The following is a 19657-nucleotide window of genomic DNA, read 5'->3' on the forward strand; positions in this document are numbered from 1 at the left end:
GCTTACTCTGTTTAGTTTATTAGTTGTTAATGAGTGACACAGAGCCTTGCTGGGGCTGCAGTCAATGTAAGTGAAATGAGACATTTGAGCTATGTAACACTGGCCCTGTCATCTATGGGAGTTACATAAGGACTGGAGCCAGGCAGGCATAATGTTTGCCTAAGCAATCTTATTTTAGCCATTTAGCAAGGTCACAGTGGTAAGGTTATCAGGGTGCAGCTTATCTGTCCAGGTCCCTTGTTACAGTACAGCAGGCTGCGATCAAAGCAGTGTCCATACTGTTACTGCCACGTACTCACAAACCTCTTCACACGGTGTAGCCTGAAAACCCAACACACAGTGTGTGTGTACATTGTTTGTTGAAGCCATTGTTCCCAGGAACCAATGCCGTAATGTTGCCCAATACTTAGTTTAGTAATATAAAAAGAAATTAGCTACTTAATTGGAAAAAGCCTGAGAGATGACTAAAAAGCTCTTTATCAGGGTAAACATAGCAGTTCTTCTCACTGCGTTGGCTGGTAATAATTTCTCTTTGTGTCATCATGGCAAAATGTGGTTCTGGAGACACCTTCTGCAGTGGGAACTAACACCGAAGCAATTTTGATTACCTTGCCAGGTGTTTAATTGTCTGTCTTCCTGTCTGTGGCAGATTTTTGTAAATGCATCTAATCAGTTCAATCAAGGACTAATGTGAGAAATCTTTCAAGGCAGCCCTAATACATAAGCAGGCAGTCCTGGGGCCCAAAGCACAATTCTGTCAAGCACCCCACCTATCTGAACTCTGAGTCATTAAATTATTTCCACCTGCCACATAGACTTCCACAGAACATAATGAGGTATAAACACACAATATTTACTGGATAGACTGTTTTCTAGTATCTGGGATCCCTGTTTAACATAATTGTATATACAAATGTAGACAGACCCGAAAAACCAAAGTGAAAATATAAGTCTGAAATCAATCAATTTTGACTGATAAGGACACAGAAGGGAGATGGAGAAGTCTTAAACACATTTCCTCTCTTTCTAGATATCTTGGAATCTGTGTTAAGGAAGACAAACTCTATCCAATCTTAGAGGTGAGTATGTTCACAGGCTAGCTTTGTTCTGAGTGTGGAAAACAAACCAGATTACACTGATATGACCTGATAGTGATAATTAAATGATGAGCAGGGTGAGTCAGATACTCATTGTGTAACCAGGCCTGGGTTGCTTCAGCGTAATTTCAGACTGTAATAGGAGAGGTTATTATGTTTTCACATAATCAGATATTTTTGTATTATCCACCTGTATCAATTTCATATCAGTATCATAAAGCAAATGCATTAGTACTATTTCAGTGCTAAATTTGAATTGATTAATTTCTCCTTTAATTGGAAAGTGTGTATATGCTAGTATTTGTTGGATGTTTCAGTATGTGAATGGAGGCTGTCTAGAGGAGCTTCTGAGCAGGAAAGACATTCCCCTGTGCTGGAGAGAGAAGGTGGACCTGGCCTGTGATATTAGCAGAGGCATGATCTACCTGCACTACAAGAACATTTACCACAGAGACCTCAACTCCAAGGTAAGACACTCAGCCGCTGTCCTGCTATTTAGCTGCTGCAATAGTCCAGTGTCCCCACAGGGATCATTCAAGTTTCATCTCATCTCTCATCAGCTGCTTTCACAGCTTCCACCACAGAGCCCTCACAGGGAAAGCACTGGAGTTATCGCTGTGTTTGAGATGTTCTATTCTGCTGTTAATGTGGCAGTTTCATTTCCTCTTGTTGCACCCGTCATGGTGTTCTCTTTATTTATGTAGTTATTTGAGTTTAACTGTCTGAGTTGTCTCTTTTCTTGTTAATTGTCTCGAGGCTACTCAGAGGAAGGTCGATGTGTATATCAGTCAGAGGAGATGAGTGATGCAGTAAAGGTGATGTTTATTACACAAGTATTACACAGTGCGTAGCTAGGCTAATGCGATGATGCTAGCACTTCCAACTCTGGAAGTTTGTTGTGCAGTCACTGAGTATAGGCTGGGTTTGTTGTGCAGTCACTTGCATAATGAACAACTAGCACAGTGAGAATGGCTGTTATAATCACCATCAACTGGACATGTATTTTGCTTTGCCTGCAAACTGTTTGGGACCAAATAAATGCATTTATGGATTTTTTTTGCAATTGGAAATATCCGCACTGCATTTCTGAACATGAAAGGAAGCCAGACCATTATGTCCAACATGCTAATATTAATGAAGAGGTTGAGTGGCACTAGGGCAATTGACCCAGTACTGACAAAGCAAACTTTAGATATAAGGCAATATTGAAGGGATCTTCTATGATGAGTTGTGGCAGTGATCAAGTTCTTAGGAGAAAGAGGAAATGATGAGCTCCTGGAATGGCCACACAACAGAAACTATTCGAAGATTTTTTGCAGATGCGGCAGAGGAAGCATCTTGTACTGATCAACAACAACATGTGAAGAGTTAATTGAGTTAATGGGAGAAAAAAAGAGCTTTGTCATTCAAAATATTTCTCTGTCATTGTAGATTCAATGTATCTCATGTCGATCAGTTAACATGTTAACATTTTTTGATTTGTAAAGCGAGGTAAGACAGTGGAACATTTTCTGGCTTTTGAGCCAATTCCGAGCCATACAGGACATAGTCTGGCAGATTGTGAGGTTGCCATGGTGGACAGTCTTCGTCTGGACTTTTCTAACCGTAGAGGCCAATCATTTGATAATGCCAGCAACATGTCAGAGTGGTACAATGGACTGCAGGCTCACTTGAGTCAAAGAAAGCCATTAATCCATTGTGTGCTTTGTGCAGACCATTCGCTAAACTTTCTAGGTGTAAACAGTGTAGATACCAAGAAGATCGGAGGTGCGACACTGTTTTGATTTACTGCAATCCTTGTACACAATTCTGATATCCATGTAGACTTAACATTAACGTCCCTATCAAACACTCGGTGGAGCTGCCAAGCTGACTCCACTAAAGCTCTTTGGCAAAATTACTGAAAAGTAGGGGAGGCCTTAGAGAGTATATCTGCAGATGAAAATGAGAGATAGACACCTTAAGTGAAGCCAGCACATTTGGCTAATTTTTGAAATACTATTCATTAGGGCTGCACAAAAAATCGTTAAAAATCGCGATCTCGATTCACACATACACGTGATCTCATTTCTACACACAGCGATTCTGAAGCATTTTATATCTCGAGCTGAATCACAAACAAATGCTCCTATTTTCTTCCCGGATTTTTTGAAACGCCCCCAAACGCAGCACTGCCGTTGCCTCCTCCCTCAACCTGTGGTAAAGCGTCTTCACAACATGTGATTCAGTGGCGGAAGCCCGCCTGCAGTTGAGTGTTTGGAAGGAGTGAGTGAGAAGCCGTTGTTAGACGGGGCAGCAAGCCGCCAATCTGCCCGTCCTTTTGGCAGCTAGGTCCGCGGTTTTACCCTCCGAGGCGGCAAATCGGCGGACCAAAACAGACCCCTGATTTGTCGCCTCGGAGGGTACACTTATTTCCACCTCGCCTGCTAGATGAGCAACTGGACAGCCGCTGAGATCCGGGAGATGCTAGCGTCTCCTGGATCTCTAGTTGTATGGTTGTGTTAGCTTGTTGTTGTAGCCACAAGCTAGGAACGGTCGCTACTTTCAAATTAAAAGCCCCCCGCTAAGAACCCAGTTCTAAACTCCAATGGGGTGCAATGTAAAGCTCTTATTTTGAAGACAAACTCGTTGTCAATTTTTCACAGCCCAACTTCGGGCTTCACGTCACATCACATGTTTACGCCTACCTCTGAGGCGGCTTTTGGAAAAGGAGGATATATTACGCCTCCGTTTTAGAAAGCCGATCACAGCAGCTATCACATATCACCTAGCCAGAGATACGGCCCCAAAAACACTGTACAACATGAGGTATTGAAGGATGCCCTCTCATCTTGGAGACTAATTTTTTTTTTTACTTTTGTAAAAATCATTTCTCATCCAATGATAGAACTTGAACAAAACAAAAACACATTGCTTTGGCAGAGGCATAGTAGTATGCCTCTGCCAAAGCAATGTGTTTTTTGTTTTGTTTTGTTCAAGTTTATCAGTGCAATAAACATTTTGTGAAAAAAATCGTGCCAGAGAATCGTGATCTCAATTCTAAGCAAAAAAATCGTGATTCACATTTTTTCCAGAATCGTGCAGCCCTACTATTCATACATGATTCAAAATGACAAGTTAGCAGCTTAAAAAAAGGGAAGCTTAAGCTGCACCAGCTGTGAGCCAGATGTACAAAGACCATCTTTAGCGCCAGGGACCGACAGTGAAGTCATTGAAAAAGCAAACACTCTTTCCTCTGCCTGTCCCTGTGATTTTGACAGACGTTTTGCCGATTAAATGATTCACTTCAGATCTTTCATTAGACATGATGGACTGAACATGTCTCTATCAGAACTTCTGAAATGGTGCTCAATTGTGGATTACAGTCGACATTTCCCCGGTGTATATATTGCATTAAGACTTTATCTGACGCTTCCTGTTAGCAACTGTGAGGGAGCACGGCCCTTTTACCAAATGTCCAGGATTACTAATAAACTAAATAAGGACAAGGATGACACAGACATGCCTGAACATGCTGCCACTCGTGGCCATTGAATCAGAACTGTGGATCGGACTTGGACTTTGACAACTTGATCAATGACTTTTCTTCACAGAAGGCCAGAAGAAAACGTTTTGCTTTGGTAGGATATTTTTCACTACTGTTTTGTGTGGTCGTAGCTATGGATCTGAACTACATTCGATATCAATTTGTGTATTCCTTAATGGTTTGTTGTTAGTTGCTTTATATAAATAAAGATGTATTTCGACTCATAAAGATGTGTATTGGGCTGTACATGGCATGTATAGAACAACACAGACCTTAAGTGGCAGCAAATGAACACATCAGAATAACACAATTAAGTTCAAGGTAATACATGCTGTGTGGTTGAGGGTTTCCCTGTGCTACTGTGCAACCAAACTCTGTGTGCTAGGGGAGGGCACTCAGTGCGCTGCTGATCGCGTGTACTGTTTGTGTGTGTAGATAGGGTCGATGGCCAGTTTGTGTCCAGGGCCCGTGGTCATGATCCGTCGATGATGACAGGTAACAATGTAGGTGTGAGTGAGCATGCCTGAGAGTTTATTTGTCATACTGTCTTGTCATTCCCTCATAAGCATTCAAAAGAATACTTTCTGACTGAACTTTCACTTCAGCTTCTTTTATAATTGATAATCAGAGGTATCCACAGACTGGAAGATTTGTATACAAATGGAATTTATTGTTGGGTTTGGACATCAGGGCTCAGTGGCTTAATGTTCTTCGTCACGCTCATCCGCTACATACACTGGCACCAGCTTGTCCTCTGTCTCTCTCTTCTCTCTTCACACACATTTTTACAATATTTTTTAAACTCAAACGTGATACACAAGTAGCAAATTCCTGTCAGGAAAAACTCAATTGAGTGTGATGGTGAGTATGAAGGTCACGGTAACATTAAAGCGGTGAACGGTGATAAAGTCCCATTCGGAACAAATGTATGTACCAATATTTGCAGTCACAGCGTCCCCTAGTGACAGCAGTAAATGTCATTTTTCTAACAGTGACCTACCTCCCCCTCCTAGCTGGGCAACCACAGCTAACTCTGAGATCTGCAGTCTGGTTACACAGGGCATCCCAGTCCTCTGGTTCTATTATAGTACCCAGTTTAGATTCCCATTTGCCTTTAACTCTATCGAAGTTGTCCTCCTTGAAGCTGCACAGTATCCTATAAAGCCGTTTGGTAAAGAATTTAAGATGCAAATGATCCAGCAGCAGAGACTCTATAGGAGAGTTGGCAAGTCCCCCAGAGAACACTTTTAACTTGGACAGGATACAATTCCAAATCTGAAAAATTTAAGAAGGTCAACATTGGTTATACCAAACTAGTTTTTAACTTGCTGAAATATGAGGATTGAGCCACCCTGAACCATGTCCATAACTACTTTGGTGCCACTGCTGCTCCTATCAGCGAGACCAGCCAGAAGGCCAGGTGGGAAATCTGGGTTATCATGAAGAGGGGTTGATAACGAAAAACAATTATTGTACCCTTCTGATTTCCTGGCCTCCCTCCAAATATTTAACATATTCTTAAAAACCAAAATGTCTTTTATCATTAACAATACTTTTTTGGGAGAAATATATAAGAGGCTATATATCCAATGGTTTCAATGTCAGACAGTGTTGTTTGCTGATCAAAATAGCAACCCCTCTGCTTTTGCTAGTGAATGAAGAGCTACACACTTGTCCTACCCAGTCAAACTTGAAACTTGGAATGTTCATCTCTAAACAGGTTAGTTTCTTGCAACATTGCTAAGTGAATGGCTCCTTTTTTAGGAAGCTCGATTTTCTTTTCCTCGTAATAGGGTTGTGTATCGCGCTCACATTCCAGCTGCAGATTTTTAGCTCAGCTTTGTCGCTCGCCATTTTATAATGAGAAAAGTATTTTGGCAAACCATGATCAAGAATATTGATGGCATCCAGCATGGCAAAGATGATTCCTTTCTCCTTAAGCTGCTGTTTAACCGAGTAGAAATCTTGCTACTTCTTTACAACAGCTGAGGAGAAATCCTCGAATATCATTACTATAGCTCTGTTGTAAGATAGAGCCTGCACTTTCCTTGCTGCTTGTATGATCTGGAGTTTATTTTGGAAGTTGTGGACCTCGATGACCGCTGTCTAAGTGGGGGATGGCGGGTGAGAGCCAGGTGGCAGTTCTGCCTTTGAAGCTAACTTGCAGCAGCTCCGGTAGCCAGGTTTTAAAAAATGCGACAGGGTTACTGCCCTCGCTGCCTTTGGGTAGTCCCATGATGTGAATATTACACCGCCGTCTCCCGTTTTCTAGCTCATCAATTTTATCCAGTGCTGTCTCGAACTTCTTCCCGGCTTTGGCTAGCTTAGAAATGTTGTCCACCATAGCATCTTCAGAGTCGGAGATGCGTTGCTCAGCTTCAGATGAATCATATGCAGCGATTTTAGATGAGCAAGCCTCTTGTTTCTTAACAACAGGGTCTTCTAATGTAAAGAATCTGAGTTCTCATTGGAAGATGATGCAGTAGCAAGGAATTATTAGCCATGAAACAGGAAGTTGTGTGTAGATGCTCCAATCTTTCCATAATTTTACATTTGAATCTTGCAGAAAACACCTCTACATGCCAATTAGGAGGTATAGTCATTACACCACCAAATGGCAACAGGATGTAAGTCTTGTCTGATAATCATTATTTAATTTACATGAAATTGTCATTGTGCAGTCTATACTCAGTTGTCTCCAGTGCTTGACAGTGAGCACAGGAAGTTACATTGACCCCCTTTGTGCAGTGTCCAAAACACATGGAAATTCAGAGGCGTGTGAGATGGTCAACTTTCTCCACAAAAAATATAAAAACAGTGTATAAATTGCAGTCCCTCTATTATTATTTTAAATTATTTGATATAATATATTAAATGTTTTGAGACAAATTTTTGTTGATTTGGATTCAAATCTGGGAATTACTAACTCTATCTACATTCAGTTTTTATTCAAATGTTCTAGAGACTGTGACTTTGTGATTTGGGACATGGCAGTCCCACTGTGTTTTTGTTTTTTTTGCATATTGTGGCTCAACTAATCTCCATCTTGTTTGTGACTGCGACTCATCAAACATTTCAGTACATACATGTTTTGATAACTGAAACCTTTATTAACCTTTTCTTCTTTATGAACTCTAACATTCAGGCAGTATGAGCCATTGCAGATCCTCATCAACACAACGTGTGTGTGTGTGTGTGTGTGTGTGTGTGTGTGTTTGTGTGTAGGTGCTGTCTGGTTGCCATGCTTCCCAGGAGAAACAGTCAGTAATGCCAAGGGGCAAGGCACCATGACAGTTGCTCTATTGTCATGTTAATAGATTGCTGCTAACTGTTGTTGCTACGCACATAACTTGTTGACTCTGACGTGCACACTAGATTGTGTGGGGATGGCAGCCTATGAGGGGATGTACAAGCCAGAATTAATTTTGGCGGTCTCACATACATACATACACTCTTCTTTCACATGCATATACTTGTATTTAAATATAATTATACTATACATAATATAGGTGGAACATAAATAAAACAGAATGTGAAAATTTGATCATCCAAAGAAACAACCTTATTCTTGCCCTTTCATCCTTTTTAGTGGGCTATTTAGCCCATTCATTAGTTTTGCCTGATGCTACTGACAAAAATACTCTTATCTGATTGAAACGTTTTGAAGGCTGTTAAATCAGAGGGAATTTATGAGAATCAAAACCAACAACCTACTTCTAAGATCAAAATGGTTCATTGTGTTTCTCCTGTACTTTTACAAATATATACATTTTTTATATATTTTCAAATCTTTTTCAATTGTGAAAACGAATAAATGACGAGGAGAGAAAAATCAAAAGTACATTGTATTAGCTCATGTAAATTCTTTACTTACAGGTCAGATACAGGAAATGCAAAAGTCTGACCCTTTTGAAAAAGTAGTTGAGGAGGCCAGATATACGCCAACATCTAAAGTTACCCTTCAGTTTCAGTTTACGCCCACCTAAATTAAAAGAATTCTGATTAAAAAAACTTGTACATTTTTTCTTTTTAAGACCATGTGAGTTTAAGTGGGAATAACTCATTCACCACAAATCCAGTTTGATGGATCTGTGAACCTTCTGACACCAATGGTTTGAAACATCCAAACAGCAAATCACATTCCAAAGCCCCCTGAACAAATGCAGTCATTGTGAAGGTGCCTCAGTAACTCTGCAAGTTAACTTGCATCAGAGTTCATGCTCTCTGAAAAGTACAGGCCCCTTTTTAATGAGTGCTTACAAGCTCCTTTTTTCCTTTCTGCATCGACCAGCAAGTTCCATTTTTGTTCCTCAAAGACTGTTGCTTTCCATGGCAGAGAGGCTGGGGCTAAATTTAGAGTTGAAGCCTTGGACTGAAGTTTTTCTGAGGAAACCTGCTCAATGACATGCTACTGGACTGAAAAGACTGGTACAATGGGAACACACACGCACACGCACACACACACACACACACACATACACACACACACACAAAGACTAAGGGATTTATGTGCATGCAAACACACAAACATTTTTATGTTTACATTGTCTTTCAGACATTCATTTTGTGCAGTTATCAACACACCTCTTTCTATACATACAATACATACAAACAGACATAAACAATATGCAGATGTACTTTGATATACACACTTCAGGCCACCCACTGTTGTTATGAAACTCTCCCACGGTCAGTCTCTCATCATGACTCCAGCTCTCTAAAATCAGTGAACCGTGATTATTGTTTTTCGACAGATTACATTTTATTAAAAATCATGAAACCGCCAGCCAGTTAGTGTGATGGAGGCTACCCTGTACCATACAACACAGGCAGCTTCATTAAGTCTCTGTTGTGTATTGAGCCTCTTCACATGTGGTCCAAGTGAATTATTTAGTGTACTGGAAAAGGTGCTGACAACAGATCCTATTGAATGTACTGATAAGTGGAGAAAGTACAGAGAGACTATTGGTCTGGCAGCTGGATGTTCAGTTTCCATTGAAACACATGTTTGCTCAATGAAGGCACATTCAAAGATCAGGACTTTTGATGAGCTACAAAATGAACCAAAGAAAGTGAGGATGCTGCCTGCGTCCTCAGATGGCACCCTTACACTGCCCTCTGCTGGCAGAAGATTTCACTACAGTTGTATTGACCAGTGATACAATCAGTGACTCAATTAATCAGTTTTTATTTGCTTAATGCCAGTTCACAAAGTTCATCTCACGCCACTTCCCAAATGAAGCAGTCAGCAGACAACATGTTCTGACTGTTAGTCTTTCCTTGTACCCTTGTTTGTTTTTCCCAGAACTGTCTGATCCGGATGACGTCTCGTGGCCGTGAGGCCCTGGTTACTGACTTTGGCCTGGCCAGAGAAGTGGTGGAGCTGCCAGTCAAAGACCCTGGCAGGAAGCTCTCACTGGTGGGCTCAGCATTTTGGATGGCCCCTGAAATGCTCCGAGGAGAACCTTATGACCGCAAGGTAACAGACAGATTCCCATCATAGTACATACACTGCTGTTCCTAGTACACTTTTGACAAAATCTGTCGCAAATTAAATTAAATGGTTGCTGTAATTTTTTTTCATACATCCAACAAGTAGTGGATGGAAAGTTTGTTAAATGTACTTTACCATGAATTTGTAACATTTCTCTTGATAGTCTATTAATAACTGCGTGTGTGTGTCTGTGTCTTAGGTATCTTTTTCTTATTCTCAGTATATGATGATATATGACTATCACGTTGTGTCTCATTCGTTCCAGGTGGATGTTTTCTCTTTTGGCATTGTGCTCTGTGAAATCCTTGCCAGGATACCTGCTGACCCTGAGATACTACCCAGAACACAGGTAGAGCTTAATAAAAATCCTCATCATTATCACAGCAGGTCAACAGTATTCTGACTTGATACTCTTAACATGAGGCTTTACTATATGGCGAGGGAGTTCTCGCATGTTATCAGCTAATGGCGAAGTGACCTGTAATGTCCTACACTCAGCTATAAACAGGCTGTGGACACAGCACCCACATGTCCTCCTTCTCATTTCTGGGATCATGCCTCTCCATCCTCCACCCTGACCACACTCACCCAGTATGTCACTTACCACAACAGAGACAAAAAATACTGGATTTATTCTACGCCAACACCAAGGAGGCACATAACTCATTACCACTCCCTCCCCTGGGTAGATCTGATTCACACCTGGTTCATCTCCTGCCTGTGTATAAAACCCCTTGTACACAGACAACCAACCATCACCCGCACAGTGAAAAGATGGTCTGACGAGACTCAAAGACTGTTTAGACTCAACTGTGTGGTATGAACTTTGTGATGCTCACGGGGAGGACCGTCTTACACACTGTATACTAGACTACATCGACTTCTGTGACTCTGACTGTACAGTGTTTTACCAACAGCAAACCCTGGATAAACCCTGATATAAAGGCTCTCCTCAAAGGGGAAAAAGGGCCCTTTATATCAGGAAATAAGGAAAAGCTGAATTCTGTGTAGAGGGAGCTGAGGAGGAGGATCAGGGACGGAAAAATCCACTACAGGAGAAAGGTGGAGGAACAACTGCAGCAGAACAACATCAGTGGAGTCCGTAGGGGCCTTAAAACCATCTCTGGCCTCAAGGAACCTGACTCCCAGGCCGAGTTGAATGACCTGAACATACTCTTCAGTAGAATTGATCATTCACCTGCCCCTCCCCCTACCCAGTCACTCCTGCTGCAAACACCCCAGTGGAACCACCTCCAGATTCATGAAGAGAAGACCAAAGAGCTGGTGGTGGATTTCTGCAGGTGCACCATAACAAGTATCTGGGTGTTCAACTTAACAATAAATACTTGACCAGCCTGGATAGACATCACTTGACAAGAAAGGCCACAGCAGACTCTACCTGCTGAGAAGACTCAGGTCCTTTGAAGTGCAGGGAGCACACCTGAGGACCTTTTCTGACTCTGTTGTGGCATCAGCCATTTGCTATGGAGTGGTCTGCTGGGGCAAAAGCATCGCAACTGCTGACAGGAAGAGCCTTGACAAACTGATCGAGAAGGCCAGCTCTGTGTTGTGTTCCCCCCTGGACTCCCACCCTATGCAGGACAGTCTGGCAGCACGGGAGAGCTCTTAGATGACAGACTGCTACACCCTAAGTGTGTGAAGGAGCAATATCGCAAGTTCATGCTGCTGTTAGACTGTACAACCAGCACTGCTCCCAGTAGACCTCATACACACACCAAAATGGACTGCTTACTGCGAGCTCAAATGCTCAAATATTTAACATTTAGATTTAACATTTAACATTTAGATTTAACATTTAACATTTAGATTTAACATTTAACATTTAGATTTAGATTTTTTATTCAGATTAAACATTGAAATTATATTTTTACAAGAGAAGTAAATATCACAAAGTTCACAAATATTGCTGTATATCTGGTCAAAAGTAACATTAAAAAATTCACATGTGTTTTTTATACATGTTTTTTTGCTAAATATGGCAAAAAGTTGCTGTTTATTTTAGCATGCACAACTTTACAATCGCCGCCCCATACCAGTTACAGCAAACAGATGTGTTGATCTTGAAACATACTGGATAAGTTTAAGTGAAATGTGTACAGTAGTGACTCTTGATGTTAATGTATTTCAGAACTATGGGCTGGATGTGAAAGCATTCAGGGAGCTGGTGACTGACTGTCCTGAGCGTCTCCTGGAGTTATCAGCTAGCTGCTGCATGGTAGGTAAAGACAGGAGCTCACTTATAAAACATACAGTAGCAGTACAAAAGCAAGGTTAAAACATCATTCTTGCTTTGCTGAACCGTGTTCTTAACAAATAATACACTACTGATCAAAAGGTATAAGGTTGCAGTTATGCATATGTGAAATGCAGGCCAATTAAAAGCGTCTGTTGGCACTGAATGTGGACAGTGCAGATGTGAGGCACATGGAACTCGGTGTGCTGGGTTTGTGGTCCATTTGTGGGGTCAAGCACACACCAACTTTGTTATTGGTTATTGCTGCGACTCCACTAGTCAAACTTCACCACAGTTGAACTCCAAGCCAAAATGCAGATTTTTTTTTTTTTTTTTGGCCTAATAATATATTAAATATTATATAAATATAAATTTTGCTTTTGTGTGACAGCAACCTAAGACTGTTACATTTAATGTGTGACGTCTCACCCTGATTGGCCATAAGGGAATGGCCTAAACTGCTCTCAATTTTTAATTATTAGCCTTGTTAGTCTTCACACCTGCACAGCAGGTGATCTGAAACTACTCCAATCAATCCAGAAAGATTTTTGACATTCAGCTAGATGAAAAGATAGTAAGTACCAGATAATGGGACAGCTACATAGTGAAAACCCATTGAATACTGACAAACAAGTAAAACTCCTGTCCTTTAAGGGCCCAAACATAACTGCTTTTGACTAAGCGTTCACATACACATGATGGCTGCTTTGCATATCCTGGGTTGGTATAGAGTGTCAACTGTGCATGTCCTCAGATCCAATACGCACATGAACAGCATTGACAATGATGGGTCAGCAAACAAAAGTGTGCCTCCAGTAATATGTTTGCTTTATAGGCTTAAGTATGTAAACAAGTATGTTGTCTACGTGTCTAACTCTCCTCTCTTTTGATCCAAGGTGGAGTCCTTCAGACGGCCAGCCTTCACAGAGTTACTGGATGAGTTGGGAGAAGTAGCTGAGAGTCTGGAACTGCCAGCAAAATCTGATGTGACCATGAGTTGAGTCATCAGTCTGAAAACAGCGTATATCGAGCAAATGGTTCAGAGTGTCTGGGATTATTCATCACAATCTGGACAGGGAGCTGGACATACCTGAGCAAAAAAAAAAAAACCTACTTATATTTCAGCCCTCCACTGCATCACCACAACACGTCACCGTGGCTGAACTTGTCTTTACATGGTGCAGATATACTAGATATCTTTTAGGAGGGCAGTGGAAAATTGCCTATGCTTTTACACATATGTGTTCTGATGAATAGTAGTTTGAATTTACAGTGAGGTCTGTGTTTTTGCTGCACGTCTTACTCGACTAAAAGGTCTTATCCTCTCTTCCTTCCTCACTTCCCTCTGTTCTTTGTGAGTGGTTTGTTTGTAACCAACAACACAGATGATTTATTTTCTGCCTCTTCTATCTGCTCACCCCATCCCTTTTGATTTCTTGATGCCTGGATTTATTGGCTGAGCGAGAATGGTCCCAGAGGAGAACGACTCTGTACTGGGAGTACAACAGCCTGATCATTGGGCATCACCTAAGCAAAGCAGCTTTGAATACATATGGCCAATAACGAATCAGGAGTAAAGAGATGTAAAGTTGTCTTGTAGACTATGAAGAGTTGAAGAGAAACAGAAGTTGACAGAAATCTGAACATGCTGAGGTCAAACCTGTATTTGCTCTGTTTGGATTCACATTCCTACTCCTGATTACATTTCATATTGATCTAATTTCTAAATGATCTAAACAATGTATTATCTCATATATTTTGTCTTTAAATAGCACTGAAAAACCTCCAATCAGCTTTTTAGGAACAGACATGTTCTGGGTCTTTCGCCGGTATTCAGTTGAATTACTTTCACCTTGGAAATGTCTGGCAGATTTAACCCAAAAGAGTAAAGAGTAAACATTTTCGAAAGTGAAATCACCAAGAAACTGTTCTTTGGGAATCGATATACACAACTTCTTACTTTGTGAGGCAGCTAGTGAAGCAATATCACGTGATCAGTTGATCTTGCAAATCCATCTCGCCAGGTTTCAAGCTGTGTGCTTGTGGCTGACCTATGATGGTTTAACCAATCAACATCCATTAAGGAACTACTGGTAGCTGCAGGTGTGGTTCAGGTGTAACGACCAGTGAGAGAAGCAACTGTGTGTTTGAACAATGACAGTTGCAGCATTAGTTATATCAGAGTATATAATACACCAATGAAGGCTTTTCTTATGGAAAAGATGTTTTAACTCGTTTTTTTCACTCGTTTGTCGGCTGACTTCAGTAAAAGTTTGATTAACCAGTGGGTCTCCTGCTGTTCATCTGATTGGTCAAACTTAGCCTGTGATAGAAAGTAATAGACGATGGTCCATCCAATCACCTGCCAAGTGTTTTTTGAAAGTGCCTGCCCGTTTCGTATGACGCCTTTTCAGATGGCCCTGTGAAGCAAACCAGCGACTGTCACACAGTGTAATGTCCTCCTGTCTTTTTGCTTCAACATATTGTTATTTGAAAAAGAGTTTATCAAGTTACTTTGAACAGAACATGTGCATGTAAATATTCAAGCTTCTCTCTTTTCTTGAAAACTTAAAAAGAACTCTGCTACCTTTGTTGGGATTGAAAGGGTCCACATTCCTTTTAGTTTGCCTTTATTTACTATTTTCGGGTTTGTGTGTCATCTCATTTCTATCCCATTAAATTTCAGTTGCAACATCAGTTGAAATCAGCTCCAGCCTTCTGCAACCCCCTTAAGGATTAGTAGATTTAGCTAAAGAGTGGATAGATAATGATAATTATTATTATTTTCTGATGAAAACAAATAAGGCTATGTCAATATAACCATCCCCAATAAAAACATGTTTTTGGCATATCCAGATTGTAAGTCTGGACAGCGAAAAAACACATAAAATGTGTTTTTGCCATTTGGATCTAAACCACTCGCAGGGTTTTGTTTTTCTGTTCTCGCATATACACACCTAATGGCAAAACATTTAAACAATATCAAAAACTGTAATGAAATACAAGTGAAACACAGAAACCCTGGCATGTTTTTACATACAGAAATAAAACTTAGTGTTGTAAAAGGCACAAGGAGAAGACTTTCTACAAAATCAATATTAAAATTATTCTTGAACTGAATTTCCAATGAAGGCTGGCAGTGTTCTGCATTCAGGGTAGATCATCTGCACCCAGTGACAGTATAAATATGAATCTGCATTCAGAGGGCTTTATTGTTTCAGTTTTCACATTCCATCATGAAAAACTAATGGAACCAGTTTCATTTAATCTTCTTTAATAGAACTTTAAGAATAAAGTTTCGGTCCAACTTCATTTGAACCTGTGTGGAATTTATTGTGACAATGTTTGTCATTCGTGTCAAGACTGTTCGCATCCTCATTGAATGTGTTAATTACTTTGGTTATTCCATATTAGCATTTAGTCTTTATATGATTGGATTTGTTCAACTATTTATGTAGTGCCTTTTCATATGTATATTCTGATTAGCCCACACATCGATAGGATAAGGACAACACCCTGTAGATAGAAACCCCGGGGCTCCCATCAGTCCCTCCATAGCCCCTGTGCACTGCAAAATATTACAAGCATCTGACTCTGAGTTCTAGGAACTGCACTTTGAAGTGAGATCAAATTGGGTTTATATAGCCAAAAATCACAAAACCGTGATAGCAGTAGCTTATCTTGTAGCAGTCTACACCCATCCACAAAAGGGACCCTGGTGGACAGCTTTGGGTGTCATCAGATAGAAACCACAAGAGCCACGCGACCTCCCCTCAGCCACACAAACACAGAGCAGGCCGCACAGCATTCGCACAGATGTATATGGAGGACCAAACCTGACATAAGTATAAATAAATAAATAAATGCATAAATGCATAAATAAATACATAAATAAATAAATGCTGAAATAAATAATAAATGTATAAATAAATAAATGCTGAAATAAAGACCTCCTACCTCCTCATTTACATATGGACACAGAAATACAGAAATAAATATATGTAGGTGAACAGAAATACAGAAATAAATATATGTAGGTGAACAGAAATACAGAAATAAATAAATGTAGGTGAACAGAAATGTATAAATAAATAAAAAGCATTTATTCTTTTATTTATACTTTTATTTATTTATTTATACATTTATTTCAGCATTTATTTATTTATTTATTCATTTATTTATGCATGTATTTATTTATGCATTTATTTATTTATACATTTATTTATTTATTTCAGCATTTATTTATTTATTTATTTATTTATTTATTTATGCATTTATGCATTTATTTATTTATTTATACTTATGTCAGGTTTGGTCCTCCATAGATGGAGACGACACATGGAGGGATAGAGAGGCATGATAACACGAGAAACTAGAGGGAGAGGAAAGAAGAGGAGAGGCTGAATGTCCTGTAGGAAGATGATCAAGATCCAAATGTCTGGATGAGCACTGGCAGCCAGGAGACAGAGAGATTACCAGACGGCAGTGTGAAAAGAGAGGATTAGGAGGTGAAAACTAGAGAGAAATAGACAGACGCACACAGCTTGGCAGCTTGAGGGAAACATCAACAAAAACAACTGAAGTTGGAGAAATGCTGTGGTTATGAGAAACTTTACAGTTTTAGCAAAAAATACTGTAGGCACTATGGCGGAGAGATTCATCAGCACTGACATATGGGTCGGTCCATCAGAGCCATCAGCATGTTCGTTCAGCAGCCCCAGCACCACAACAAAATGTTGACATTGTGTGTGTTACCAAACCAGAGATTTGATGAATTTGTAAGTTTCAAACGTTATCGTATCAACCCTTTATTTTATTTATTTTGTGTCATTTCATGTTCAGATTACATGGAAATGAGCTGACTTGCATCTCTGAGGGGGAGCAAGATTGCTACCATGTGATGGACCCCTGCCCGAGCTGAATTAGTGGCAAACAAATTAGATATTTCTGATGAGACTTCAGGATGAATTGCAACTGAAATCAGTTATTTTTAACAAGAATTGGGACAATTTCCAGCAGCATTTGTGGCAACAGAACCAGGTAAGTCTGGTAAATATGTTCAGACCATAGTCGTTCATATAACAAATGCTTTCTGAGTTATATACTATTATTACATTTGTTCTGTGCTTGTATAAGTTAGGATCAAATAAACATCTGGAGCTTTCATGTCTGGACACCATAAATACGTATCTTTTAAGTTTTTTTATCATAATCGGTGTGGATAGATAATGGAAACATTTTTAGTTGATGTACTAAAACCAGGTGTTACTTTGAACTCTTATGTAACACCTTGCTGTTCAGATTTTCTCCTGTCTCATGACACTGCCCAGCCTCCCTCATTCAGGCCCCCTGATGCACAGTCAGACACGAGCCACTTGCTTGTTCGTAGTGTGACATAAAGGCACAGCATAAACACATCAAACGATCGTGAAAGATTTAGTGGCTCCTTTCAGGGTTTTAACAACACACTCAGTCTGCCCTCCACCACTCCTCTCCCACAACATCAGAATATAAAGAATAGGTTTGATGAGGATGAATTATTCAGATGCTGATGGGGGGTTTTGTAAGTGAGTTTCATCTGATGAGGAGGTTGATCTCTCAGCTCTCTGGCCGTGTAAGGTCAGCCAGGACAAGTAACTACAAAACCAATTAATCATGAGTTTTATAATGTCTGTCTGTATTTTTTTTCTTAAGAAATAAGATGAAAAAGATGGCTTCGGGTCAGTGAATCAATTTATGTCTTAAACCTTGCAGTGAAAATTTACAAAATGACTACATTGGTTTCCGATTTGTGGTCTGGCTTTAATCTCCACTTGAATGAAATTAACAAATGGAAACTTATAAATAATAAATACAAAGTAACAAAGTAAATAAACAATAATAAAGTCTAAAGGTATTAACCTGTTGCTAGAACAGGGATGTATAGGTCCTGCTGCGGCTCTGTAGAGGTTTACAAATGTTCATAAATCAATTATTTTTACCAATGCTATGACTACTAATATTTAAAAATATTATATAATCCCACAGCAACATAACTCCATGAAGAATATAGAGGTTAATTAATAGTTTAATGATCGTAGTTACTGTTGTTGGTGCAGAGTGTTAGCTTGCTAGCTTACTTCGGACGATGGCATCAATGTTTAATAATCAATAAATTGTTCGAGTCGACGTGAGTTAATGTTAACTCCACCTTTTCTCCACCAGTTCATCAGGGACATTTGGAAAATTAACATTAGGCCTGTTCAGGTGTTATTTGAACCTGTTGGCTGTGTTTTCCTGCTTGTATGTCAGTTAAAATGCTTTTAGCATCAGGTGCTCCTTTCCCTCTACCTCAGCACAGCAGAGTGACACAGCATGTTTTTATTTTGAATGTAAATAGAAGATTCTCTAATATGTTTGTGTAATGCCTGATTTATATTGTTATATTTTAATTTATCACTTGTTTCTTTCTTCAGTTTTTATTTGGTGTGATATTTTTGACTTAAAAGAAATAAAATCTTGAATACATGCACGCAGTTTCTGTGTCAGTGCATGAAAATTGATTGTGAAATTGACTGCGATGCAAGAGGGCGCCGGCACTGTTTTTACCCTATGAGAATCTATTCGTCTGAAGACATCTTACAGGAGCAGTGGAGGAGGGAGATGGACCATTCATCACAGCTGATGACATTCAGACTGGTGTTAGGTGGTAACCTACAGTTTGTTGTTGTTGTTGTTGTCCAGAAATGTCTTGATTTATAGATTAAATTCTAGGAAACAGAATTTCGAGTGCATTAATGAAAATGATGTGCTGACTGGTGTACAGAGCTTAAAAACATTGAAAAAACACACAACATTACAAGCGTCTTTTGACCTCTGACATCACTGGGAACAAACTCGAGGTCCCCATAAAGAAAAACCTTTAAAATAAATGCAGAAGTCATTCTAAATGTGCCTGTGAAGTGTTTATTTGGCCCATAGGTCTTGACACTCACTGATTACTCAGTCTCACCCCCTAAAGGTTTCCTGCTGCTATTGCACTCAGTCCTCCACACACACACACACACACCTTCCATATATGGTTAGTACCGCCCCTTTGTGGTCCCCATCAATGTTATTAGTAAGAAGAACATTTTAGTATTAAAGTAACAATCTGTAAGTGGTTTTCAGGCGATCAAAGAGATAATAATAACAACAACAATGATAATAATCATGAACTTGTTTATACAGCACCTTAAAAAACTGTTACAAATTGCTTTATAGCACCGAATAAAACAATAAAACAATAAAGCAATAAAAACAGACTA

The 19657-nt window shown here is 39.8% G+C and overlaps 1 protein-coding gene across 5 annotated transcripts in view; it reads left to right on the forward strand.

The window, feature by feature from the left end:
- LOC115582134 (dual specificity testis-specific protein kinase 1) overlaps positions 1-15683 on the forward strand; it is a 41494-nt gene extending 25811 nt beyond the window's left edge. For all 5 annotated transcript variants that reach the window (XM_030417906.1, XM_030417905.1, XM_030417908.1 and 2 more), the window contains 6 exons: positions 1031-1079; positions 1415-1564; positions 9929-10102; positions 10383-10466; positions 12267-12353; positions 13268-15683. In XM_030417906.1, coding sequence (XP_030273766.1) covers positions 1031-1079; positions 1415-1564; positions 9929-10102; positions 10383-10466; positions 12267-12353; positions 13268-13372 — 649 coding nt within the window. In that variant the 3' untranslated portion in view covers positions 13373-15683. The remainder of the gene's footprint in view (positions 1-1030; positions 1080-1414; positions 1565-9928; positions 10103-10382; positions 10467-12266; positions 12354-13267) is intronic.
- Positions 15684-19657: the final 3974 nt, after the last annotated feature.

Source organism: Sparus aurata, chromosome 5 (assembly GCF_900880675.1).
Source record: "Sparus aurata chromosome 5, fSpaAur1.1, whole genome shotgun sequence".
Lineage (NCBI taxonomy): Eukaryota > Metazoa > Chordata > Actinopteri > Spariformes > Sparidae > Sparus > Sparus aurata.